This window comes from Semicossyphus pulcher, unplaced genomic scaffold (assembly GCF_022749685.1).
Source record: "Semicossyphus pulcher isolate SPU_LCO1_2020_fin unplaced genomic scaffold, fSemPul1.0.p SCAF_4, whole genome shotgun sequence".
Classification (NCBI taxonomy): domain Eukaryota; kingdom Metazoa; phylum Chordata; class Actinopteri; order Labriformes; family Labridae; genus Semicossyphus; species Semicossyphus pulcher.
The window spans coordinates 24,173,246-24,200,499 of record NW_027211715.1 but is presented as its reverse complement, the minus strand read 5'-3'; the positions used below and the strand labels follow the sequence as shown (position 1 = coordinate 24,200,499).

General features: G+C 41.4%; 1 protein-coding gene across 1 annotated transcript in view; it reads left to right on the top strand.

Annotated features, from left to right (window-relative positions):
* The window catches only part of LOC138607822 (homer protein homolog 3-like), a 52,736-nt gene that overhangs the window by 9,390 nt on the left and 16,092 nt on the right, over positions 1–27,254 (top strand). The window contains exons 3-7 of the mRNA XM_069680475.1: positions 9,350–9,506; positions 11,787–11,918; positions 12,274–12,381; positions 18,173–18,181; positions 21,676–21,812. Of these exons, the coding sequence (XP_069536576.1) occupies positions 9,350–9,506; positions 11,787–11,918; positions 12,274–12,381; positions 18,173–18,181; positions 21,676–21,812 (543 nt within the window). The remainder of the gene's footprint in view (positions 1–9,349; positions 9,507–11,786; positions 11,919–12,273; positions 12,382–18,172; positions 18,182–21,675; positions 21,813–27,254) is intronic.

Sequence of the window (27,254 nt, the reverse complement as noted above, 5' to 3'; positions counted from 1 at the left end):
ATGTCGTCCATCTTTTTATACAGTCTATGCTTTTGTATAATTATGCCAGACACAGTCCTGTTGTGTTTTGGGTCTGATCATCAATATTGGTGATTCCCAAGTGGCTTTAAGTGGTATCAGACAATTTGGATGTTTGTGACTGTCCTTGTGTCCCATTCAGATTGGGGCTATCAGTCTTTAGAAAATAAGATGTACATAGAGATGTATGGCTGGGTCAGATGGGTTTTGCAAGGCTTTTTCAGAGACCTGCAAAGATTAGTTGATGAAACAATCATTACTTTAACAGAACGTTCATTTGCAAATCAACCAAACATGCTGAAGACTCCTTTTGGTAGGGTTTATTATACAACAGTTAGTTCTGACCAAGTAATCTGAAGAGGCATTCCATGAGCGGTGATATAGAGAACAACATCACTGGGACTTTTCACTGTGTATCACTCCACGTGTTCGGAATACTGTTAATTAACATCACAGCAGACTGTGTATGTCTACACTGATCACACTGGTACCTCTGAATCACACAGCAGACTCTTATTTCACTGGTTGATGATAAAGTACAACAGATAAATGTACATGATAAAAAAACAGCTGATCTGTGGTAACCATAGACACAGAGTGCAGGAGAATGTTTGGGTTGCTTGGCAACAACAGTCCAGTTTCAGTTAAGTTGGGTAACTGGTTGAATTGGTGGAGCAAAACATAATCTGTTGTTGATTATTACTGTTTACTACTATTTGCCGCTTGTATAACTGTTGCATAAAAGCAATATCACACTCGAGGTCGTGATGTTGCAGCCCTAAGGACAACATGTAACTTCAGTCCAGCTTAAGTGACAGTCATATTTTCTATGTTGGTTTTTTATTTGTATGCGCATCTCCTAATTCTGATATTTTCTATCTAACTTGAAAGGAGCATAATTTATGACAAATATTTGTACCTGTACTGCAGGAAAGAGAAGAGCTTAATCATTGTCACCCTCCATGTGGATTCAAACTACTTATCTCTGTTGAACTCAGCGGGTCTTTCCTGCATCAGCGTCAGTTTGTATCGCTATGAGAGGTGATTTCTGTTCTAGAGCAGGTAATGAATGTTGTCAGAAATGTCCGAGCAGTAATTTGAAACTGAGCATGAAGCCACACAGGTCTGATGAAGTGTATTGAAGCCTCCTTGTAGAAAACTCAGCCCTCGTACCGTTTGCCTTCCGGCTCGTCCAGATGGAGCTATCACAGAAGAGCCTCTGTTAATGCTCTTTGCTTCGTGCTGCAGCCAAATACTGTTGTAATATTTTCCTGGCCCTGAGAGAATTATTTCATCTGTTTGAACGTGGAGCTGATAAAGAGCCTGCACGCTCAGCAGAAGCTTTTACACGAGGAGGAATAGGGCTGTTTGGCTCTTTCTGACATTTCATCTGATCTCTCATCCTTTATGTACACCCATAACCTCGAAATTCATCTAAAGGCTTCACCGTAATTAATTTATCATGAGTGTGGAGTGGAGCTGACGGCCTCGGGCCTGCGTGCCTCCTCCTCTATCTGTTGTCACTGCAGAGCTTCTGTTGGGGAAAGTGGAGGACGGATTGCAGACTTAAGACAGCTTCAGCCGTCAGCTCAGACTCAGCTGCTTTCCTCTGACAATGACAGAATATCAAATAAAGGTTTTCTTCAGGCAAACCTTCAGAAGTCTCTTTGATGGAAAGTGTAGTTTTAAATCCGTCGGTTGGCTCCAAATCAAAACCATCAGATGATCCATCGTTGACAGCCGCATGCTTCACACTGCTGCAGACTTGTGCGGTGCATGAATACACAGACGTGCAGCAGGGAAGATAACATGTCCCAGAAAGGCATGAAGAGTGTTTGTGCCCGTAGAGGTTTGAACCACGCTTGAGGATTCAGCCGTGTTCCCCCGCCAGCCTGCCTGCCTGCTTGGGCCCAGATCCCAGCAGAACTGTCTCTCCTGTGGCTCCCAGGTTCTTCCTGTCTGTCTTTTTCCGTCTCCTCATTTTGACCCTAAAAAAAAACACACATGGAGGATGTACTAGCTGTTCTACTTAAATGAAAAAGTTGTTTTTATTACTGCCCAAACTAAATCTTCTCTGGCAATCTTCTAAGATAACTGCAATAAGATGCTGCCAACAACTTCAAGTTTTTCAGTGTTGGTTGGACAAGACGAGCGCTGTAAGACCCCACCTTGGAGAAGGAAACTATTCACTCATATTTTAGAGAGAAAACAAGGATCAATGTATTAAGGAAAATGAATTAATAATTACTTACAGCCTTGATTCCATTGTCGAACAATGTTTATTGAGAGAGAGAGAGAATGACCACAGTTTTAAAAGCATAGTTTGCGAAGACACTTGTGACGGGCGTGTCAGACGTGTAACATTTCTGTAAGGGATACGTTTCTGTAATTAGAATAGCTCCCACATATCCCCTGATGGATCAACTAAAAGGAACATTTGCAGCTTTTCTTCAGCAGCTTTTGTTAATGAAAAACATCTTCATACAGGATAAGGCACAAATGGAAAGTTGTTGACTTGTTATTGCCCTCATAGCACTTCAGTTGTCCTGGTACCGTTTAAATATAAAGTGAACAATAAAATATGCTGCTGTTCTTAATCTTAACACATCAGCAGATTTTAGGTAATTGTCTTTCCTATAATAGTCAACCATAGTTATATTTGACCTTTAATTAAAACCTTATCAGCCTCCTCTTAAGACCCCACCTTAGATTGTTTTGAATGAATAAAGCAATGTGAAGCAGCTCTTTATACCTTGGGAAAAAATCATGTTGCCACGTTTTGACCCGTTTATTTACTGAGCTGTAATATGAACACAGTCCTCCCTGCACTTATGCATGGATGCGTTGCAGTTACTATGTACAGTATATGATGTAGGGGGGATGGTAGGCGGATGTATGTATTTGACCTAGAATAGATTAACAATAATTGATCGAGCTGACCCCTCACTCGATGTGGGCCTCTGGCTCACAGCAGGAGGTGGGATCCCTCAGCGAGACCAAGCAGTGAAAAAGGGACAATAGCTGCTGTAAAGATTCACGGCCTTGTACATTTACAATTTATATACTTGTGTATAATTTAGAGGTACCGCAATGAAAGGCTACGTCACTTTGTTTTTTTCCCTCTTAATGCCACTTTCTAAACTAGCCTACATTTGCAGAGTGAAATATTGTGAGTGGGTGGTATGCTAATGTACCATAAAGGTTTTTATTCAATTATATTTTGCTATTAGTTTTTCAGTTGGTCATAATAATTGTAAGTATCATGGTTATTTTAGCTCATAAAGCTAGCAAAATCAGTCAACTCAGACAGTACTTTGTTAGCCAAAATGTTAGTGAGTTAACAAGCTAAGGTTAGCCGGTTAGCCGTAACTCACCTGCACTACACGGCTCTGTCGTTAGTTGCTTTTAATGTTAGCTAACAAAGTTATTTTCAAACTGAAAGCTAGCCATATTACATGCCACCTATAGACCCTGGGAGTCTGGATGAATTAGCTGACATTAGCCCATGCCTAGAGTGTTTACTATGATAGCTAGCTGCAATTTGTCCAAAGTTTCAATCCATTCACACATTGGCAGTACCAAGTGTTTAATGTAAATTGCTTCACATATTACCTTTAACTTGCATAAAATGTTCAGCGTGGCACATTATATTAAAGTGAGCATTATGGAATCGGTATTCGTGGCTAATTAACTTAGCTACAATGCTAAGTTAATAAGCCACGAGTTAGTAATCTGTTTCATATCCAGACCATAACTTTCATCAGACATAAATCTGGTCTTCCTGTGTGGTCAGACATGTTGTTTCACTTGTCTATATTCTTCATTGACACCTGCTCAGGTTGTCAGCTACAAACATCCGTCTCCTTCTATCCAGTCATGCTGGATTTTCCTCTTATAACACCTGATTTAATTAAGAGCTACAACGTTTCATGTTAATTAGATGGGGTGTATGTAAAGTACCAGACACTGCACTCCTTCAGGCTTCTGTGGCTGTCAAGCTGCTCCATGTTTGCTCTCCCTAACCTCAGGAGGAATTTAATCCACTTTTAATCTGCTCGTATCATCAAACCTCGATGTGATGCATCCTGTCTGAGCTGATTAGCTTGACGGGCTTTCACAGAGCTACGTCGAGACGGGCTGAATGAATGACGGGACATTAATATCTGTGTGATCCGCTGTGACGGCTCGGAGCTGATGAGCTTTCAGTCATGGTTTCTCATTAAGATGAGAATACGATAGAATGGAAATCGTGACAGAAGCTATTTTACTATGATGTTTAATCTGACTTATTTTTGGCTCATTGGCTTATTGCCTTTAACGTGCTGGTTATCAGTAACGCAGCCAGATAATTAGTATTATGGGGTTAAATTAAGTACTTTATGGTGCTTTTAGTTTGCTTGATTCATGTCTGATGTTTTGAGCAGGTCAATATGGTCATGAACTGTCTCGATACTGTTAGCCACAACATATTTTCACTTGATAAATTGTTGCGAGAACTGCTTTGCTCACAGGCATTTAAACAGTTGCAGTTAAGACGATAGAGGTGATGTATGTAAGTGCTGAAGCTGAGTATGATGCAGTGCTTTAATGCTAACGGAGGTAACAATTATGTTGCCCTATAGAGTAACCGTGTATATTTGGGAAGAAGTTACAGGTAGAAATAGTCTTTGAGTTAAACAACAGAAGGACTGATAAAACTGTTTCCAGCTTTACAACTTTGTGGCTTAAGTTAACGTTCTGCAACTTTATGAGCCTACTTAGTGTTGTTACTTAAAACAGTTGTACATCGACAGAAGACAAATGAAATGTTTCCATTCAAAGCATTTAGGGTAAGACTTTGTATAGCCGGGGAACTTCATTGTGAAAACATTGAGCAACATTTTCAACAAAAATACACCAGCCATTTTAAGGTTTCAGTCATAAAAACCAGTAAACATGTGGAGAAAACACAAAACCAGATATACAGTCCAAATACTCACCAGTGCAGCAGGAATATTACATGCAATGTTTTAACTTTAACTCAAGGACTCATATTTTGCTGCTAATAGCAACAATTGTATTGCAAGTACACTTTTTAATTAAAACAAGGTTAACCTTAAACAGAACAGATTGGTTTAATTGTTGGGGTAGTTCAGATCTTTTTATTGGCAGACATTTTGGCTCCTCGTGGAGCGAAAGCAAAGGTGTAAGTAAAAGCTTTTTTCCATTTCTGTGTCCTAGTGAGCCATGAAGGGAAAACAAATAGCGGGAAACTGGAAAACAAACTTCAGTAGAATTTAGCAAATATGAATGTCTTTGATTTCCTGTTAGACAAGTTTAATTATCTGCTGTGAAAAAGAGTCAAAGGAAGAAAAACTGCCTTGTAATGAAGGTGAGAATAATTTTTTAAAGGATTTCCTGCAATCAGAACATCTTAACCGTAAGGAAACCAATTAACAGGCTCAGAACGAAGTATGTTACAAAGATTGGATAAAGCCTAATTTTAATGATTTAATGTTTAAATTCCAGTCTACACCTTTGAGGATGCTTGATTTTCAACATAATCCATTGTTCCACTCAACAGCTCATGTAAACCTTGTAACATTTGATATGAAAGGATTAGGGATAGACCGATTATCGGCTGGGCCAATTATCGGCGCCGATATTCGGCATTTTGACGCACATCGGCATCGGCCTTTTTTTCCCCTTTTTTTTAATAAATCTGACGGCCGATAAGAGTTCATTTCTTAAACATATGCTTAAAGGCATTTGAACAAAGTTAAGTGTTGGAGTTTGTATTATTCAAAATTTTGACGCCAATATTTTAACTTTTACTGCAAATGAATATCGGCTCTAAATATCGGTTATCGGCCTCCTTGACTACTAATAATCGGTATCGGCCCTGAAAAAACCATATCGGTCTATCTCTAGAAAGGATCACAATGTATGATTTATTGTCTTTTCTTCGTCTCCATTACAGATAAATAAATGATTTTTTTTTTTTGTTGTGTTCAGTTTCTATAAAAAGCTTAAAATACTTCAGGCGATTCCTTACTCTGGAGATCATCAAGCATTAAATGATCTTGATCAAATCATACTACCAAAGATAATATGAACAGCTGGTAAATCAAACAAAACACAATTTACATTGATTGCCGTTGGTATTTGGGGATTTTTATCTTTTTTTTTTGCAGTGCATATAAATGAACAATTTAGATGTGAAAATAAAGGCTTCACAAGTCTAGAAATGTTTGTTTCAGATACTTTAAAAGTGCCTGGATTTTAATCTTTTATTTTATCCTAAATTACAGACATGCTGTAATAGTTTGTTCTACATATATTTTTCGTCCAGTGACTCTGTTATTCAGATACAATAGACCCATTTTGTATCATCAGTGATATTTATTGTGTCTCCAGCTGCAATCCTTGACTAATTCGACCTCCTTGGCTGTGCTGCTGTTTCTATTGTCAATTGTACCTCCAGTAATCTGTCTTGAAACAATACCGACTATTGTTTGTATGCAAATGTACAGAATTTCCAACCAAATCCAGCGGGAACAATGCTTCATATAGCGAGCACTGACCTATATAAATGGTTATTTCTCTTGCTTAGAGAAAGAACAGAGCCTCCTCCCAGAACACATTAATGCCAGTGTATAATTGACCCGCGATGGGGAATGGCTCATTGCATACATTAACATTGTGCAGAGTGTATTAGCTGTGTAATGTTGCATGAGTGCCTGTGCAGTCCCTCATTGTCCTGTGAGCCTCCGTCCTCTGTAAGTCCCCACAGCGAGTGTGAAGTTCTTCAAAGAGAGCAGGACAGCTAATTGGACTGCTAGCGGTTAGCGGATCTTCAGCTCCATTTGCCCCGATAGCCTCATTACATCAGGAGAGCATCAATGACCCCGAGGTCCTTGAAAAACACAGTCACATTTGGAAATTGGGGCTATTTTCTCCCTATTTATAGCTTTACCCACCGTCAGAGAACACTGAGTGGGAGAGTGGCCCCAAAGTGCTGAACAGAGCTGATGATTCCCAGTCAAACAGATGAACAAAATGAAATGCTAATGATGTTCCGCTAATTATAATGAGGCGTACATATGTTTTCGCCTTTTGGCTTTGATTAGTGTTCTAATGTGGCTGTGAGATTTCCATTTTTACCCTCATTTACAAATACACAGATCAGCCATAACATTATGACCACTGACAGGTCGAGTGAATAACATTGATTGTCTCGTTACAAAGGCACCTGTCAGTAGGTGGGATATGTTAGGCAGCATGTGAAAAGTTTGTCCTCAAAGTTGATGAGTTGGAAGCAGTAAAAATGTGCTAGTGTGAGGATGTGAGCGACTTTGACAAGGGCCAAATTGTGATGGCTAGACAACTGGGTCAGAGCATCTCCAATACTGCAGCTCTTGTGGTGTGTTCCTGGTCTGCAGGTGTCAGTACCTACTAAATGTGGTCCAAGGATGGAAAACCGTTGAACCAGTGACCGGATCATTGGTGGCCAGGGCTCGTGGGGATCAAAGGCTGTCCTGCGTGGGCCAATCCAACAGAAGAGCTACTGTAGCTCAAAATGCTGAAACAGTTGTTGCTGGTTCTGACAGAAAGCTGTCAGAACACACAGAGCATCGCAGTTTGTTGTGTATGGGGCCGGTCAGAGTGCCCATGCTGATCCCTGACCGCCACTAAAAGCGCCTACAATGGGCAGGTGAGCATCAGAACTGGACCACAGAGCAATGGAAGAAGGTGGACTGGTCTGCTGAATCACGTTTCTTTTACATCATGGCCGCTTGCATGTGTGTCTCTTACCTACGGAAGACATGGCACCAGGATGCACTAAGGGAAGAAGGCAAGTCGGCGGGGGCGGTGTGATGCTTTGGGCAATGTTCTGTTGGGAAACCTGCCATTCATGTGGATGTTACTTTGACACGTACCACCTACCTAAACATTGTTGCAGAGCAAGTAGAGTACTTGCTCTTCCTTCATGGAAACGGTATTCTCTAATAGCGGTGGCCTCTTTCAGCATGATAATGCTCCCTGCCACACTGAAAACATGGTTCAGGAATGGTTTGAGGAACACGACGAGTTCAAGGTGTTGACTTGGCCTCCAAATTACCCAGATCTCAATCCAATCAAGCATCTGTGTGATGTGCTGGACCAACAAGTCTGATCCATGGAGGCCCCACCTCTCAACTTACAGGACTTAGAGGATCTGCTGCTAACGTCTTGGTGCCAGATACCTCAGCAAACCTTCAGCGGTCCAGTGGAGTCCATGCCTCGACGGGTCAGGGCTGTTTTGGTGGCAAAAGGGAGACCTACACAATATAAGCCAGGAGGTCATAATGTTATGGCTGATCGATGTATTTCATATCTCATAAAGATGACTGCAAATGCATTTTTATCCTGGTGGACTTTTCATCAGAAAGCACAATATGAAGCTTAATCACTGAAATGTTTTTTTTCCTTCTCTTTGAAAAATGACACCATCTAAATAACACCTATAGGTGGTTTATTTATACAGTGCTGCAAATAAACTGAACCAAGAATTGAGAGAGCACAACATTTAATTTTGCGCTACTCAGTCTTCAAGTCTGCAGAGGCTCAGACTGTTTTTGTAGGCTGCATTTGAATGCTTGAAAATTCCAAGCTAGTTTCTTTTTCGTCAGGTCTTGATATGATATCTGTTTGTTTTGTACGAGTACTTTAAACTCATTTTCTGTCCATCTTTCAGTTCAGGCAGTGACGCACAGCATTTTGGCTGCAGCCACTAAAGTTATTGCACCAAATTTGAACCACAACACATTAATGAAGCTTCTGCCAGCATCCCGATAAAGTGAAGCACTACTGTCTCCTAGAAATTACTTTTATGTACAACTAATCTACACCAGCAGATAAGGTTTGAGGGAAAATTTGAGGCCAACCAGGCAATTACATTTTCTAGTATATACTTAATGAGGAAATGTTGTTAATTTACCATCCTGGAAAGCTGCAAATGTTCATGTACGACATTTTTCCTTTGATTGAAATGTTGTTCATATCACCTTCTTATGCATGTTTGTGCATTGACATGTGGTTTGATGTTTTGTGTTCTTCGATACTTGTTTGTATGAAGTTTTTTTATTGACTCCCCTCATGAAAATCTAATATATCAAAATATATATTGCTGAGAAACACGAGTTGACACTGAACTACACACACAGATGAGTGACTTCTTCTAGAGATTTAAACATGGTCCCATCATGACACTAATCCAACTCACTAAATACAAACACTAGAGTTAATGTAACTCTTAATCCCTACTAACATGAAGTTATTTTGTTATTTTTTTCGTCTGTATGATCTAAAGGGAGCAGCCCATCTTCAGTGCCAGAGCTCATGTCTTCCAGATCGACCCGGCCACCAAACGCAACTGGCTGCCGGCCAGCAAACATGCCGTCACCGTGTCCTTCTTCTACGATGCCAGCCGCAGCGTCTACCGCATCATCAGCGTGGGCGGGACAAAGGTCAGAGCCCATCACACATATTCTTTTTTTTTTGGCCTTTGGCTTTATTAGATAGGACAGCTGAAGATAGACAGGAAATGTTGGGAGTAGAGAGTGGGGGATGACATGCACCAAATGATCGGCAGACCGGGAGTCGAACCGGCGATCAGCACGACGAGGGCTGTAGCCTCTGTACATCGGGCGCCTGCTCTGCCAACTGAGCTAAACAGCGCCCCCATCACACATATTCTTACTACACATGGATGCATAAATTCATATGTGCAGATCACACACAAACTCTGCATGCATCAGACACAGGCAGCGACCTCCATTACTAAACAGCAGTTTTGATGGTTGATGTGCAGGCCAGAGGCTCTGTGGGGAAGAAAGTTGGTGTTAGAGGAAGTAGAATGCAAGCGTTTAAATTGGTCAAACACAAGTCAGTGTTCAGCTGTTTGAATGTTGCAGCCACAGAACATACACACATTCTTATCTGGTATCATTGTCAGGCCTAAACACATGAAAGAATCAGAGCAGGTTTACGTTTTTTAAGAGGTGAAACGTTAGAAAGTGTTTTTCCAGCATTGATCGATTCTTAAGCGGTCTGTTTAGAAAGCATGTTTTTATCCTTGATTATTGTATTTCTGTCAGATAAAACCAGCATGAGATTCAGTGGGGCTGCAGGAAAATCAAATCAAGTCTTTATTAAACGTGTGTATAGTACCACGCTGTCCCTTGTTGCACTCAGCAGTCATTATATAATATTTCCCTCACAGTGTAAACGTATTACACTGGTAAAGAGGCTCTTAATTTTTCTTCACATGAAAGGGAAATAAATCTACTTTCTGTTTGGTTGGGACTATCCTAGGCGGGGGATGCATTAGTTGTAGTTTCATAAATTGTCGGCAGGATATTAATAACACACTCACATCGGCAGTGCAGCATCCAACACAACGTAAAGCACCTGGGAGTCCAAACACTAACAGCAGATCTTGTTAGCACCAAACTAGAGAATACGAGAATGCTGCACTTTGTAGTTATGAGCCAATTGAGCCCATGTAGCGCCCTGAGACTCGAAGCTTTTGGGGAAGAGACCAAAGAAATCCACACTTGGCAACAAATCCACCTAATCAGACCGTTCGCCACAGAAAGTTACTGAACAGATCATCGCACAGCACAACAAGCTTTTCACTTAGCTCTTTCTGTGGAACAGTTGTTGGATATTTAATCTTTATTTGGATGCATAGTTCTCCAGTACATGTCCATAATCTAACTGCTGCCACGTTTTATTACAGCTAATAATCACACGCCTGTCTTCTGTAATGAGCTGCTGCTCTGTGAATGTTTGGCCAGTGTTGGGTAAAATCAGGATATCTGCTGGTCAAGTGCCTACACATGAAAAGTAACAATGAGCTGTAATGAATTTGGCATTTAAAGGTGACAGATGTTATTAATGTTCTTCATGTTGGTTCTGCATATCATGAAAATCTCTGTCCTTGAAAATGACCTTTTTAAATGGGCGCTTTAGGCATGTTGCGTAGATTGATGAATGAATGCCTCTAAGTACATGCAATCACAGAACCCAGTCAGGTTATGGTGGAATTGGACTCAATCTTTAAAGAGGGTGTATTGTGCTGTTTCACATTTTAAGACATATATATATAATGTTACGATGTTGGATGTCCAGACTAAACGTGGGTGAAGTTTCAAATCTGTAGGTAAAAGTATGTTGGAGTAATCCCCAGGCTTCTCAGCTCAGTCTGCAGGCTGCTGTGAACGCCAGGTTTCACACAGTTTGTTCTACACGCTGCACTTTGTGAAGTCACAAAGTGCAGCCTCAGCAGGCTTCAGAGAGCTGGCCAATCAGAATAAAGTAGGCTTGTAGGGACGGGTTTTTTTTCTTCTGCACAGAGCAGCAGGGTAGGAAAAATAGGGAGTTTTTTTAAGTGTAAATTATACTAAGCTACTCCACAGGTATCACAGTGAGCAAAGACAATGTAGTTGTGGATTTACTTAAATATTTGAATTATGATGAAACTTGGGTAACAAATAAATACTTCTGAAAAAGAAATAATAAAAAGAGCCAGTGAACTAATGGGTTTGTTTTTAATAAAAATTCAAAAATATAATCAGAAAAACGAATTTATCAAATACAAAATGTTTCCTCCCTCCCTGACTTATTCTAGTAATAATCCCCTCTAGTGTACACGTTAAATACAGCATGTTAAAATCCTACTTGTGTAGTTTATCTTCTTTTAAGTGTATGTTATTTAGTACTTCTTCTATCCTCTGTGGTGTCAGGCCATCATCAACAGCACCATCACCCCCAACATGACGTTCACCAAAACCTCCCAGAAGTTTGGACAGTGGGCGGACAGCCGGGCCAACACGGTGTATGGCCTGGGCTTCTCCACAGAGCAGCAGCTGCAGCAGGTGAACACGCACACACACACACACAGAAACCTGGGCAACTTTTAAACAAAACACTTCAAAGCATCTTTCATTCATTTATATTTGACACCGAGAGGATGAAGGGAAACACTGACATGTGAGCAGAGAAGGACACAGCTTCATTTTTAACTCATATTAACACATCTTTTAACGAGATTCGGTTCGTGCATGTTGCAATTTGATTATATATACACAGGAAAAAAAACATCTCTATTGTAGGCTATGAAAGAAGCTGCACGCAGCGCTATGTAAGCTGTATGTACAGTAGGTACGTTTGCTGAGTTTTCAGGTCTTCTCATCAGACAGAGAGTAACTTCTTCTCTCTCTCCTCCTGCAGTTTGCGGAGCAGTTTAAGGAGGTGAAGGAGGCGGCTCGTTTGGCCCGAGAGAAATCTCAGGAGAGGTTTGAGCTGGCTAACCCTGCACTCAACATCGCAGCTCCGGAGGTAAAGCACTGCTCTTCTTTTGGAAAGTTCCAGTGTTTAAGTTATATTGGCTAATTAGAGCAAATGGAAACTGTGTGTGCTAAAATGTACTCAGAATAAATAAATGCATTAGTTGTAACAATGTGACGAAAGGATCAACAAGAGGAATCAGTCATTCTCTGTAAATACCAAGGCCTAATCATCAAGTGAAAAATAACACATTCATGGTAATACATGCATTTTTGCTATGCTAATATATTAGTTACTTCCAATATAACAGTAAATAACCTCATGAACGCTCTTCCATCTGCCGATCTGCTGAAAACTGTGCACAGAGGAGATGTGGATTTTCCTGAGTAATCTTGGCATTGTGTCTGGAAAGACACATTGCTGTTGAGTTTCATGTAATGACTTTTAAGATGCTTTGAGCACAACAAATACGGCTCATTCACCTCTCTTATATTGGGGAATTCATTGGTGGTAGAGAATAACAAACATCGGCTGGATAGGTAGATAGATAGGAGGATACTTAGATACATTAATACATTACTACATAGATGACTTATTATTAGATAAGATGATCAGACCTTTTACCTCCTTGTTGAGAAATTCAGGTCAACAATCTGTATCTTAAACCAAAAATAACTGCACAAAGTGTAATGCCAACTTTCTTAGAGTAACGAGGGGTAAGAAAAATATGTATTTTAAATATTTGTGTAAATACTAAATGGACTGTACTTATATAGCACTTTACTAGTCTTGCGACCCCTGAAGGCGCTGTGTCGACAGCTGTGTCTCAATTCGGGGGCTGCAGACTTTGAAGGACGCGGTCTACGGAGGATGAGTCATTCGTAATCTGTGTGACCGCTAAGGCCGAACTGAAATGAGACGGTCTGGTCTACGGAGGGTTTCCTGTTTGCGTCACCAGCTGTTCCTGCCCTTACCCTTGCGTCACCAAACACGGCTCCTGTCACCTAGCAACAGGTAGCTAGCTGGCTATCTAGCTATCACAACTAACGTCGCGTAATTTAACCTATTATTTGTATCGTTAACTATTTGATTGAGTTGAAACCAAAAACTTTGACATTTAAAAGTGTATTCTTCGGCCTCCATCTCGTTTTAATTGGTACGCAATGAGTCTTGGGATACATTGGGCCCTGATGGAGGCATCCGATGGATCCTGTGGCCCGGGAAACGGAGGACGCATTTGTCAGCCTTCAAGTACTTCCTCCAAAGGATGCAGGCCCTGAATTGGGACACAGCCAACATGTCACATTCACCCATTCACACTCACATTCACACCCTGATGGCAGAGGCTGCTGCAGTGTTAAAGTGCCCAACTGTCAATCAGTCGTCACATTCACACACCGTTGGCTCGGCCACCAGGAGCAATTAGGTGTTCAGTGACACTCCGACATGTAGACTGAGGGAGCTGGGGATCGAACCACCAACCTGCCGATTGAAAGACATCCAACTGTACCACTTCCTCTGAGTGCAGACACTATTTACCTCTTCTGGTAATGATGTAAAGCCACTGGTATTAGGCTACTGTATAACTGACATCAGAAAAGCTGACAGTGCCAGTGTCTTCTGATCATTCCCAACATGTGTCTAATAGACTTCATGACTGGACCTGGTCTTTAGATAAGGATGGACAGCAGGTTCAGGATATAACAAATAGACTTGTGACCTTAAAGGGTCTGTGAAACCCCAGAGACATAGCAGAGCAGTAATATCCCAATGAACCCTGTCCCTTTGTTGCTATTTTAAACATATACAGAATCACGAGGGATTAAATGGATCCCCATCTGGCCGCTCCATTATTCTCCCGTTGGTTAACTCCATTAAAAGATTTCATGCATGACAAATGGAGAGGGGAAGCAGAAAAAAGAGACGCAGGCGCTGAAGGTGTTTGGAGGGACAGTAATGGCTCGGACTGAAAGAAAGAAAGAAGAATGAGGGATCAGGAGAATGGAGAGGGGAGGGGAGGGAGGCTGAATCATCTATAATTGAGGGAATCTGGCTGCCGCTGAAATGACAATGGCCGGCCTTTATCCTGCCAGTGTGGTGATTTCTTGGTGGACTTGATAACCCTGTGGTACATTCGGAGAAGTGAAAGTTTGTCTGCAGTGGAAACTTTTTGTCCCTCGCTTTTTCTTCTTAACCAAACAAGCCGCCCTGCAGAGACATCCCACAGAGCGATGTTTTCTGGGGCAGGCCTTCTGACATTTACAGCATTAAGTAGTACACGCCCTGTTTGGGTGGCTGTGACTCATTCAAAAGTACAAACATGGAGGAAACAAAGTCACATGCTAACTTTTGGAACGCTTTAGAGCTGCTCTGCTGTTTATGAGTTATTCTGCCAAGTATAAGGATTACGTGTTGAAGTGATTCAAAATGAAAAGTGTGTCTGTGTGTTAATGCATTGTGTGGAGATCCTAACAAAGGGCCCTTCAGCCGGTCTGAGAGGCTGCAGGGTCACGCTGCAAACCGCAGCGTCGCTCTGAGACACTCAGATAAAAGCTGATGTCTGTGTATAAAGTGAGGCAGCGTAAACAGACTCACGACAGAGCAAAGATACCGAGAAGGTCAACTCTTATAAAAGTCTAGCGCAAAAAGTGAGCAGACTCTTCAGCAGAGGGTGTGTTAAATATAGTTTTCAACAAGGACAGGACACTTTTCAGAGTACTGATGCAGGACTGAGCTGCACAGAAGCAGACATGAGACTAGAAGGTCAAAGGTCAACAGTTATTTTCCTTTCAATACCTTCCATCTTTAATTTAATTGTAACTAATTTATGCATTCAATAGTTTAAAGTTGGGGTAGATAACGCACTAAATGAAGTGTACAAGTCAAATGCTGCCACTTTGCTCACTCAACATTCTTTGCACTTCTAGAGCTTAAATAAAAAAAAAAAACGTTTTGTAATATGACACGCAGCAGCCAGAGGACTGTAGCCTCTGTATATGGGAAGCGCAATTTTTGCTGTTCTAAACTGGCGCCCCCCTATCAGTATCTTGCCCAAGGTTACATCGTCATGTACCAGGGGATCTACCAAACTTCTGATTGGAGGGCAACTCACTCTACCTTTGAGCCACAGCCACCCCGTCACATGGCATGGGTCTGCAGGAAGCCCCATTTTCTGTCCACATTGTTACTAAGTGCTTTATAGTGAAATAAATATAAATGCAATTTAACAATAAAATAACATGAGAAAAATAATGTGGAGAAAAGAAAATGGACATAAAAGACCTGAATGTTCTATATGTTGGTGTGGTGAGGAAATATAACATTAACTGCAGATTTTTTGCCCTTGTGTGTAAGTGTGAAGTGCAGAGTTGAACAGCTCATGCAGAGGTCAGAGGTCACGGTCAGTGACAAGGCAGCTGTTTCTTAGGCAACCAGAGACCTGCTTGTCTGTTGGTTAAGGCCTTTAAAAAATCAAAAACAAAACTGCCCCCCTCCTCGAACACACACACACACGCACACACACAATCCCGGGACGCATGCTCATGCATACAGAGAAATCCATTCATTCAGCAAACACACACACACACACACGCACACACACACACACGATAAAGCACCTGGATAGAGCTGCAGGGTCGGACGCAGGCGAGCAGCACGTACCGATTTCTAGATAATACAGGATCATTGATTTTGTGTCGGGCGATGAACGCTGAGCTGCTCTGGTGTTTATAATCACATCGTCTGACTCACCGGCTGCTGCACTTTATACAACACACTGTACTGCTGACTGTCTGAACCCGTGTGATATAGATATAATACCCAATCAAAGGTGTTATGGAGCGTTAGGAGAAGAGGTTATTGTGTTATGATCTATAGCCAAGTATTGATGGCAGCCTCAGAGTGGCTATACTATCAGTTAAGAGCTCCATTAGGGCTTTTAAACCAAGATGTATGTCTGTTTAAAGATTTAAACACCTGGTTATACTGTGGATGAAACGATATGACAGCTGTAAAGAACTTTAAGTGTTTATCAAAATACCTGCAGTGTGTTTCTGGCTATAAAAACTCAAGAATTCTATAGTAGGAGCAAACATGCAGCACAAACAGACGAGTGTGCAAACATTACATCATGATAAACTTACAGAAAACGTTGGTTTATATAATACTGGAGGCAAACTGCAGTATTTCGGGTTCTTTCACTCTCCCTGCATACCAGTAGGTTTTGCATCACGTTCAGCAGGTCAGCTCCAGCCCCGGTCAGTAACCGTGTACAGCAGTGCAGAGCTGTTTCTGTGCAGCCCCGGGCTGCGCAGAGAACACGTTCTGCCTCTGAAGGCAGCAGGGGATCAGCATGCAGTAAAGCCTCAGCTCTCAGGCTTGTTTGCAGAGCTCAGAGATAAGATGGAGGAGGAGATGGTGGAGCTCAGTGAGATAAAAATGAAGAATGATCAACAGAGAAGTACAGAGAGCTTTGGAGAACTGACAAGTAGAAAGACAATTAACGATTGTGTGCAATGGGGGATAATTATCCAATATATTCTTGTTTTAGTGGATTCATTTAAGAGGTTTTGTACTGATATCTCAGTGGGGATTGAACCGTTAACCATGGCAGTGTTTATGTCAGTAGAGTGGAACAATGAAGAGGAAAAATAGTCCGAACCAATAGATAAACTCGCTAACATGATACAGGCAAGTCAGCGTTTGTTTTACAGTTACAGTTAATAATGTTCAACAGCATCCGCTTTCAATTAAACACACTTGGAAGGAAACATGTGGCACTTAAACTCAATGTATGTGACCACTGAGCCGAACAGTGAAGGTAAATAAATGCACGTATGCAGTTTAGACGGGTAACAGCTGTCTCTTGTTTGATTTTCCTCCGTGATCTCCTCACACACTGTACGTGGTATCTATGCAGAGGCAGACAGAGAGGCAAACAGAAACTCCAGTCATCAATATTTTAAACCACTGACTTGGCTTTAAAACCAGCTCAAAGAAGTGTGTGTGTGTGTGTGTGTGTGTGTGTGTGTGTGTGTGTGTGTGTGTGTGTGTGTGTGTGTGTGTGTGTGTGTGTGTGTGTGTGTGTGTGTGTGTGTGTGTTATTAAGTGGACAGGCGTTTCAAGGGAAACCTTAGCGTGCACCTCCGCTGCGTGGACAGATGAATAAATAAAGCAGGTGTGTGGTCTCAATGAAACGATGAGTGTCGAAACAGGAGCTTTATAAAGGCTCAGGGAGCTCGTGGACTGATGCGCGGATAAATAAGTAAACAGTGTGGATGTACTTAAGACGAACAGAGGTGCAGAGACGCTGTGATGAAAGCTTTCGCAGGAAGGCCGTTTAATATTTCAACTATCTGGGGTTCCATCAGCCTCCGCGCTGGACCCCGAAAAGCTGCCGCGATGGGGTTTGAGTGTTTTTTAAATACAAAACACACATACATGTTTATTTTGCAGGTAGAGTACACGTGGATGTATTTTGATTCTATTTAATGTTGAACATGGAATATGTTCAAATTTGTACCAATTCTGCTCCTATCATTGTTGTGAAGGGTTCACGGCTGTTGTTGTTTCTGCACCACCCATCCTTGGGATCACCTGTCACTCAAACAGTGTGGGCGGGACGTTGACCTCTCGCTCCTCTTCTTCTGATTAGACTCTTCTTCTTCTGTTACTCCAAACAAACCAGAAACATAAAATGAATCAATAATGTTGCAGGAAAAAGATCTAATTGTGATTAACGCTTTATTGAAATGATCTAATAACTATTCTTTTTCTGTCTCTCCTTATTTTCTCCGTCCTTCTCCCTTTCCCTGATGCATCATGGGACATCTCCATCCCTCAGCTCTCCCAGGTGCGTAAAAAAACACACACCAACCACAAAGACAACCATCTTCTTTTGTGTAAAGGACTGGCGTGTTCATGCGTCTTCGTGCTGCACGGACTATCGTGCTCAATAATTCATCTGCAGTCTGATTAAAGTTGACTTCAGACCAACTTTAGCTTCAAAGCACAGCTGGCATCTGCTACAACAGAGTAAAAGCTTTGTTAGCGACGGCTACAGCAACACAAAATGTAAATTAACATGAACATTTTATCTTAAATGCGCAGAACACGGAGCGTGCAGCTTAACTTTTAAAATTGGATAAATCCTGTCTACACATTGATGCCGTTAAAAACCATAGCACAGACAAAACACAGATTCGTCCTTTAAAGTGAGGATTCCTTTGAACTCTGGCTGATTAGTTGTCTGTCGTTTGCAGGCTCGTGCTCTCGTGTCCCTGCCTTGTTTCCACTCAGCCTGTTAGCGAACAACATACTGAAAAAACTGCTGTAAATTTGTAATCCCATTTATGACTTATACATGATCCACAGCATGAATTATTCAGGGATACGCACAGCCTGATCCGTCGGCTTTGGGGTCAGACCGGAGTTATCTTAGCTTTGATTTTTTCCTGCTCTCTGGACACGCTGCTCGTCCACATGGGTCGGCTGTGTGTTATATTTCAATATCCTCCATGAAGACACGGTGAAGTGCTAAGCTATAGATAATAAACCACAGTCCTCAGGGGAGCAGAACCAGGCTCCCTCAAATTAATAATACAAGATTTTTCTACACTGAGCAGAGGGCTGTGATGCTTCAGAGACGCACTTGGCCGTTGACAAGTTCAGGTTTAAGGTTTCCACTCAGGAGGAGGAGGAGGAGACGGGAGGCGGCCGGGGCTACAGAGTCGTACTCGAGCTAATTCATCCTCACGTTTTAAAAAGGGAGACTGAGCAGACTTTAAGCCCGCTGCCTCAAACTGCTCACAAAACTGTGCGATAATAAGCTTCAACCCTCTTCTGGGCAGCAGAGCAGGAAAATATGAAAGCAGATTGGTTAGACGTGACTGTGCCAGGCTGGAGCGAAGCCATCTGCAGGCTGTCATGTCATACTCAAGTCTTTGTCTGACATGAGAGGAGGATGAATTATTCTTCTTTTACTATATCATCATTCAGTTTGTTTCACCCGCATTTCATTCTGTGAACTGCTCCTCAGGCAAAATGCAGATATAGCAATTTACATGCAAAAATATGAATGAGTATTTTTATTTTTATTTAGCCTTTATTTTGACAGGTAATCTCATGGAGACATGTGGTCTCATTCTCAAGAGAGCCCTGCTTAGACAACAGCAACAATGCAGTTCCAGACAGACAGGACCTTCAACACAGAGATACAAAACAAACAATAAAATCATTAAAGTGATAAAGTAAGATCAAGTATGAAGACTCGACCTACAAATCTCCCAGCAACCAAATCGCTTCCAAAATAATTTAATAACCAGACTGCAAACAAGATAAAGGCTGCTGTGACACACCAACTGTCTTGTTTATGTAATCTGCTCCAAAACGACAGAAGCTCTTCAAACCAACTGTCACTTCTCACTGTTGAAATAACATTATGAAGATTCGAGGTAGTTCTGCTTCCAAACAGGCCGACGTCTGAACAAAAACAGTCAGATTGATCACTAATGAATCAGTTGTTCCGGGCAAACACAGACAGAAAAGATATATATATATTTACATTCATGTCTCTGTATATTACTGTGAATGTTTATTTTAGGAATTTGTTCATTACAAGCTCAATTTAATCTACTGTAACTGAGTACTTGAATAAAACACATGGTGAAGATCTATTTAAAGTACGACTTAAAGACGCCCTCCAGTGAAAATCAAGAGTTTAACCTTGTAAACATCTCCATGTGGTGTTCTTCATGTGCTACAAGACATATCAGGGACAGCATCAGCAGTCATCTCCATGGCTGGGCCTGTCTGCTTTTAAACTGCAGTGTACCAAGGACAGGCTGAACTACACGTTTTCAGATTGGCAGGTTTGAGACGTCACAAACCTAAGGAGCCAATCCCGTTAATGGACGGGCTGACGCTATGCATATCATTATATGTAACCTATGGCAACCACTTTGGTTATGCGCAAGCCAGCTGTAACCGCCATCGTAATTTTTGCAAACTCACTACTGACTACTAACGTTAACGTTACTACTACTAATAACTACATTTCAAGTTAGCTAAGTTTCAACAAGTTGCCACTAAACGACGGCAGAGACGTGTTTTGTTTTCGCAGCGGAGGGGGCGGATGGAAATTTGCATAGTGGGCGGGGACTATGCAGATTCAGAATTTTTAATGAGGGAGAAAGAGGAGATGCTTTGGGAAGATTTTATCAGACACAATTAATTATTTCAAGCAGAGCGTTTTATATTTCTTAAAATGTCGAAATGGCAGAGATTTAAAATGTAGCACGGGGTTGAGGACGGGAGTCAAGCCTGTGGCTGCTACATCACAGACTGTGACACTGTAAATGGGGCGCCTGCTTTCCCCACTGAGCTAAACCAGCGCCCCCAGTTTACCTTTTAAAATGTATCTTTTATTCACAAGCATAATACACAACAGCTGTAAGAAAGCATGTGTAGAAATCCCTAAAGGCTCAATGAGAAAAGGGGAATTTGAACGTCTAGTCCATGAATACTTTATAAACAGAGCAGCTACTTCATGGACCTTTAGATAAGATGAGGTTTTCTTTAAAGATCTTTATATTTACACGATTGTCTTCTCATATAATAGATTACACATATTTAGTTAAAACTATACTTAGTTTAAATAAAAAGATGCAGACTGAACCTTTGACTAAATCAGGTGTCAAAAGAAACATTGAATTCCACCTGTAGTCTTGCACAGATTGGCCCTGCACCTATAGTGAGCCTATATGCTGATGTCTGTTAGACATCATATTTAAGCAGGACACCACAAAGTGCACATTTATAACGCCAGACAGACTCTTGAAATTAAACTGTACTTCATTAAATTCCTGTTAAATCAAGGTTCAATCTGATTTGTGAGGCAGTGTGAAGAGGAGGCAGCTGGGCTCCACACACTCGCTCTGCATGGAGCCTGTTTACAGGAGCCCAGATGGGACATCTCAAACGCTGACAGGTTGAGCTCTGTCCCGACCTGCTGCTGTGTCTTGTCTTGTTTTCTTCTGATGACGGGTCTGGAAATTGAAACAGTAATACATGTAATGAGTTGTACTTAATGTTGTATCAGCTGTAAAACATCTGATATCGTCAGTCTTTCTGTATGAGTATGTTGGCATATTGGAACAACTCCAATAACACACATTTATTGCTGGTTTTTAACACTTACTCAGATGCTGCTCTTTTTTATTTGTATTGTCCCATTTGATTTCAAGGAGTAGGAAAATCAAGATACAGATGAGACTAGTGCCATATTAACAAAGCTTTTCATTTAAACACTATAACAGAGCTCATGTCTTGTTTGTGTCGTCCGTCCAGGAGTTGTCGGAGGATCGCCACTCTCCGCCGCTGCTCACCGTCAACGGGCCGGGCGAGGAAAAGCTGTTTCGCAGCAAGAGCGCTGAAGTGGAGCTGACGGTGGAGAAGGAGAGGGTGAAGAAGATGTTGTCAGAAGGGTAATGATGTTTTTATTTACTTCAGAAGGAAGATTATACTGTATATAATGCATAATGTTGTCTTAAGACATACAGCTCATAGATTTGACTCCTTTAAGACAGACTATGATAAACCCTTTTTTTATCAGAGGTGCAGTTCAGGGTATATGTAGGTTTATGGCGTATTCCTACTTATTTTTCACTCTGTATTCTTTGCCCACTTCAGGAGAGGGGTTCAGCATATAGACAGCATAACAAGAAGTTAAGTTAAGTCCCAATCCATGTATTTTAAATTCAGTTTGCAAAAAAATACCAGGATGTCCTACTACGTTTGTACATCTAGCTGCACCTTGCAGTATTCATGCATTCTGCTATTTTGGCTATTCTGAGCCACAATCCTCTGCACAGCCGAAGGTACATCACATCCACTGAGCCAGGAAGACAGCACAGACGGATCAACTTCTAATGTGTTTGCAAGAGGGTCAAAGTTCAAGAAGCAATGTTATGATGAAGGAAAAAGTATATCCCACTTGTCTGCGTACTGCATGCAAAGTATGTATTTTGTAAGAGCAGCTGCAGTTCTCACTACAGTAAAATGAAATAGTATGGGATTTGTACCCAGGGCGTGTGTCTGCTTTGTGCTACTGGGTCCGCTCACTGAAAAACATTCAAACAATGGAAACTAGCGCCAAAAGAAACGACTACCTTTTTATGTGAGGGTGACCTCAGGGATAATGAACAACCTCTGTGGTTGTCTCAAACGGTGTCTCTTTTTGATGATAAAATCGGCTCCTCCTCTTTGCCTAAATGATGATTTCATAAAGATCCTTACTCCCTGGAGTCAAGCAGCAAGTGAAAATGGGCAAATACTACTGCCCATTTCTGGTTGAACTAATTATTCAGGAGAAGCCTCACGTGTCACTGTTTATAACACGGAGCTTTTATCCTTAGCTTGAAGGGGCACTCCACAAAGACGTTGCACACACTCCTCCAAGCACCTCGACTTGACTGATTCTTGTATTTTACATTCATACAAAAGGTACTACTTATTACACATTAGTGTAGTTTTACATTTTCAGTTTAGTTTTCAGTCAGGGTTTGTTAGTCTTGTATTTACACCTTACTACATCCTCTTTTGGCTCAATAGAAATGTGCTTTTAATGAAGTGTTTCGTACATAAAAAAACATTTTTTTACATGCTATGGTAAATATATCATGAGTGCATGTATCAGACAGCTTACTTAACTTTATCTTTAGCATATTTATTTGACAACACGGTGCAGAGAGATCAACAAGAGAACAGAGAGAAAGAGACATTGTTCCGTGTGAATTCATCCTCACAGCTTCTGATGTTTATGAAAGAATATTTGGCTTCCAGCACGAGAATAAAACAGCAACAGTAAGAGCAGCAGGTGTGTGTGTGTGTGTGTGTGTGTGTGTGTGTGGGAGTACTTGGAGGGAATTGTATCAGTTATGAGTTTAGAAAGTTTTCTAGGAAGTTTATAATCTGCGCTCTAACCCCCAGTGGGACTACATGATGGAGGAGGAGAGGAGGAGAGGAGACAACACTTAAAAACCATTACACCGCAAAGCGTTTAAACAAGTGAATGCATCTGGAAAGGCTCAGCAGCTTTAAAAATGTGTTATTTTAGTGAACAAAATATTTACATAATTTAGGTCTTCATTAGAATACAGATTTTATTACCATTAGTTCAGGTTAAAAAGCAAAAATGCTCAAAGATATCCTTTCCAGACAGTTTTAATTTGAAATATTTCATAAACCTCATGAAATGGAAAACGCTGGATCCACAATCACTTTCCCTCCTGGCCCATCACTCTACTTTTCACCCAAATTACCTGAAAGCTGTTCACAGGTGTTTTAAATATCCTTCTAACTGAAAATAAAAAAAACACCACGCATGAAGTGAAGGGCTTTTGTAGCGACAGCCTTCAGGATTTATTCCACAAACAACGCATTCTGTTATATATCCGGTGAGTTCACTGGTACCAACACTGCATGTGCTGGGTGAAATAAGAGCTTCTATATAACACACTACCAAACAACTAAAAAAGGAAATGACAAAAAATGTATATTGCAAATATTTGTGTGGCAGTAAAGTGTGGCGGCAGCCAAGAGTAGCATCACATCCTCCCTAACTCAAACTCTGCAGATTAAACTTCCGACCACTCAAAGCTGCTTTTACACTACATGTCACATTCACCCATTCACACACTGGTTGCAATGACCAAAGTGCCAATTTCCAATCAGGATCTATGCACTCATATCTGATGGCTATGCCACCGGGAGCAACCTGGGGTTCAGTGTCTTGCCCAAGGACTCTTCGACCAGGGATCGAACCCCCAACCTTCCGATTGAGAGACGGCCGACTCTACCGCTGAGTCACAGCCGCCCCTGTGCTCACTACACACACAAATTACTATCACATAAATCTGCGGCTCCCCTCTGCTTTAAGGAGCGTTATAGTGAGTTCAATCTCATTGATTAGCTGTCCAGCTGCCACTTTACTCTTTTGGTTCACTCTAACTGCCATCATTAGTCTCTAAAAACCCCACTGTACACTACCTGCTCAGCACCGAACAGCACACACACAGTTAGAGAGACTAGCTTGTGAGCAAAGTGGAGCATTCAGCAGCTAAAAGGACAGATATCTCCTGCAGCATTTGGAGGAGACCAAAACTGGAACAAAAAGCTTAAACGTGAACATTGAACTTTTAATCATCAGCTGGCCAGAAACACAAGTGCAAAATGTTATAGTGTTTCTCTGTCACTGCTGGATGTCTAAATAAGCAACTGTTTGCTAACAGTCAATGTTTCTGCTACACAGAAGTTTCCAAAAAATCCATTATTGCAGGTTAAAATGGGGTTCTGCTGCAGTAAAGTCTTGTGCTTCCACAAATACAGACTGACGAGACAAATTAACGAGCACTACTTTGCATTAAGCTCATATTACTTTTCATGATGAGTGCTTTGGCCTTGAGGTAATGCCATAAATAGAGACCATTGAGTCCTACTCTGTCTGTAAATGTTTAAATATTGTCTGTGGCTACAAAGGAGCTTCAATGAGCCTCAGAAATGAACTCTGATGATGTCAGGTGTGAGGGTAGAGACATTAAAATATAAACTACAAGGGTTATTTTGGATCAGGAGTGGGATCGAGGGTATTTGGGGACTAAAAGTCAGTAAATACGGGGTGCTGGTTAGCTCAGTCAGTAGAGCAGGTACCCAATGTACAGAGGCAAAGTCCTTGACGCATCGGACCACAGCTTGACCCCAAGTTGCAGCCCTGTAGTGCATGTCTACCCCACTCTCTCCTCAATCTTCAGCTGTCACATCTAATAAAGACAAAAACTATCTTTAAAAATTGAAATGGTCAGTAAATACAGTTTCTCTATCAGGGTTAAGTGAGCATCCCTGAAAGAAACGCACACCCATGTAGCATTGTGTCCTTTTCTCCTCTGTTAAATCCTTGAAAGATCCCATTCTCACGTCTCACAAAGAGTAACGACTCTGATTAACTAGAGGAACAAAAATGAGTCACTGTATAAAGACTGAACCCCTCTTGAAGGTTAGTCTGCCTGGGAGACACAGCGCAGGTGAAAACTCTTTGGTCGTTCAGTGTGAGTGAGTGTGCGTCTGAATTTAGCAGCGTATAATTATCGTCATTATGGTCCCATTATTGATCACTCAACCTTCCATCTGAGACCAAGAAGCAGAAAAACACTCATGCTCTGCTGCTTTACAACCTATTATCCCAATGATTTTATTTTATGACCGTCATAAGCCTTTGAAGGCTTTTTTCTCCGGTTGCTATGGTGAGCAGGTTTATGTTTGCCGAGATGTTAGACTGGTCCTCATGGGGACGACTCTGATTCCTAAAGTCCTCGTTCTCATGTGAAAGCTCTCTGGTTTATTAAATATCCCCACTAAAACCTGACCTTTGCCGGCACACAGGACCTGATCCGTCTTTCCCAAGTTTTAATAAAGGAGAACACAGCACCAGTGTTGGTCTGTTTCTTCTACAGCACCCCGTGGTCTCTGTTGCAGGTTATGAGCTTTATTTATGTCTCATTCTGCAAAAACAGGGTTGTGCAACAAAAATACAAGATGCAGTCCCATTGAAGCTACAACCACAGTACAAAACACAAACAGACAATTATTTATGAAGTTCGGAGGATGAGTTTAGGAGTCGCAGCCTGAGGAAAGAAGCTGCTCTGTAGTCGGGCTGTGCATGAGCTGCGGATGAGACAAATTTCTTCCAAAATACACAAGGGGACTATTTTCATGTCATACAAAGGTGAAATTATCGAGCCTGGACGGGCGCAGCTGAAGCCGTATTGGACATCTTGTACCTTATAGACCTGGGTAATGTTACTAGATACCAATTAAACTGCTCCAGTTAAATGATACCTGCATGTGACAAACAAACATTTGTATGGTTTCCTTGCAGCCAGTCTCCGAACACATCGGCTGTCGTCTGACTACGATACAGCCTCTGGGCGTGAATGCCAACTTCTCTGTATTTCCGGTGTAGCCAGCAGTTAGCGACTTCCAGCCAAGACTTCCTTTTCCGTGCGCTGCATTGTTTACAGTCCAATTAGAAATGTGAGAAGCGACCGAGTGTTCAGATCACAAAGAGAAATTCGCCCCTGGAAGTTGGATCACTCATTTCTGAGGCATTCGGGAAGTCGGGAAATCTAAACACTGATGATACGCAGCGATCAGAGAATTTGTCGCTCAAGTTGAAACTTTTAATCTAGATTGTTAGCTGAACTTGATGCAGATGTCTGTTTATAGAGATTAATAAGAAGCTAAATTGTTGTTAGATGGCCGCTGATGGGATGACATTCAGCAGATAGCGTTCCGCCTGCTTTTGCTCTCCACACAGACTGTTTGTCCTGTATGCAGCCAAAACCTGCTAATACGTGTTCGGCCAATACAACTCAGACTACAAACGTACTACCAACGGAAACCAGAACTCTTCCCGTACAAAAATCTGGTCTCGCGCCTACAGATTCTGTAAACAGAGATAACCTTGCAGCCCATCACCAACACCAGCAGTGTTCAAATTTAATGCAACATGTTACTGTTGAATTTGTAGAAAAATGAAGCTGCTTCAGTGATAAGCTGCTTCACTCAACCCAATTATAATAGAAAGAAAGGAAGGAAGAAAATGTCACATGTAGGGTCATTTTCACGTCAGAGGATACGTTAAAAGAAATTACAGTGACTCATCTAGTTTGATCTCTGAAAACTTTAAAATACATGGGTTTATGGCTCCTTAAAATCAAATTAATTCACACTAAATCTCTCCAAACATCTGTCGCAGCATAATATAAAAGCTTACTTCATGACCTCGTTCTTCTGCACGTTCTCTCCAGCAAAACTTCTGACAGAAACTGTCAACCAGCATTATGTCTGTTCTTTAGAGGGTTTTAGCGTCT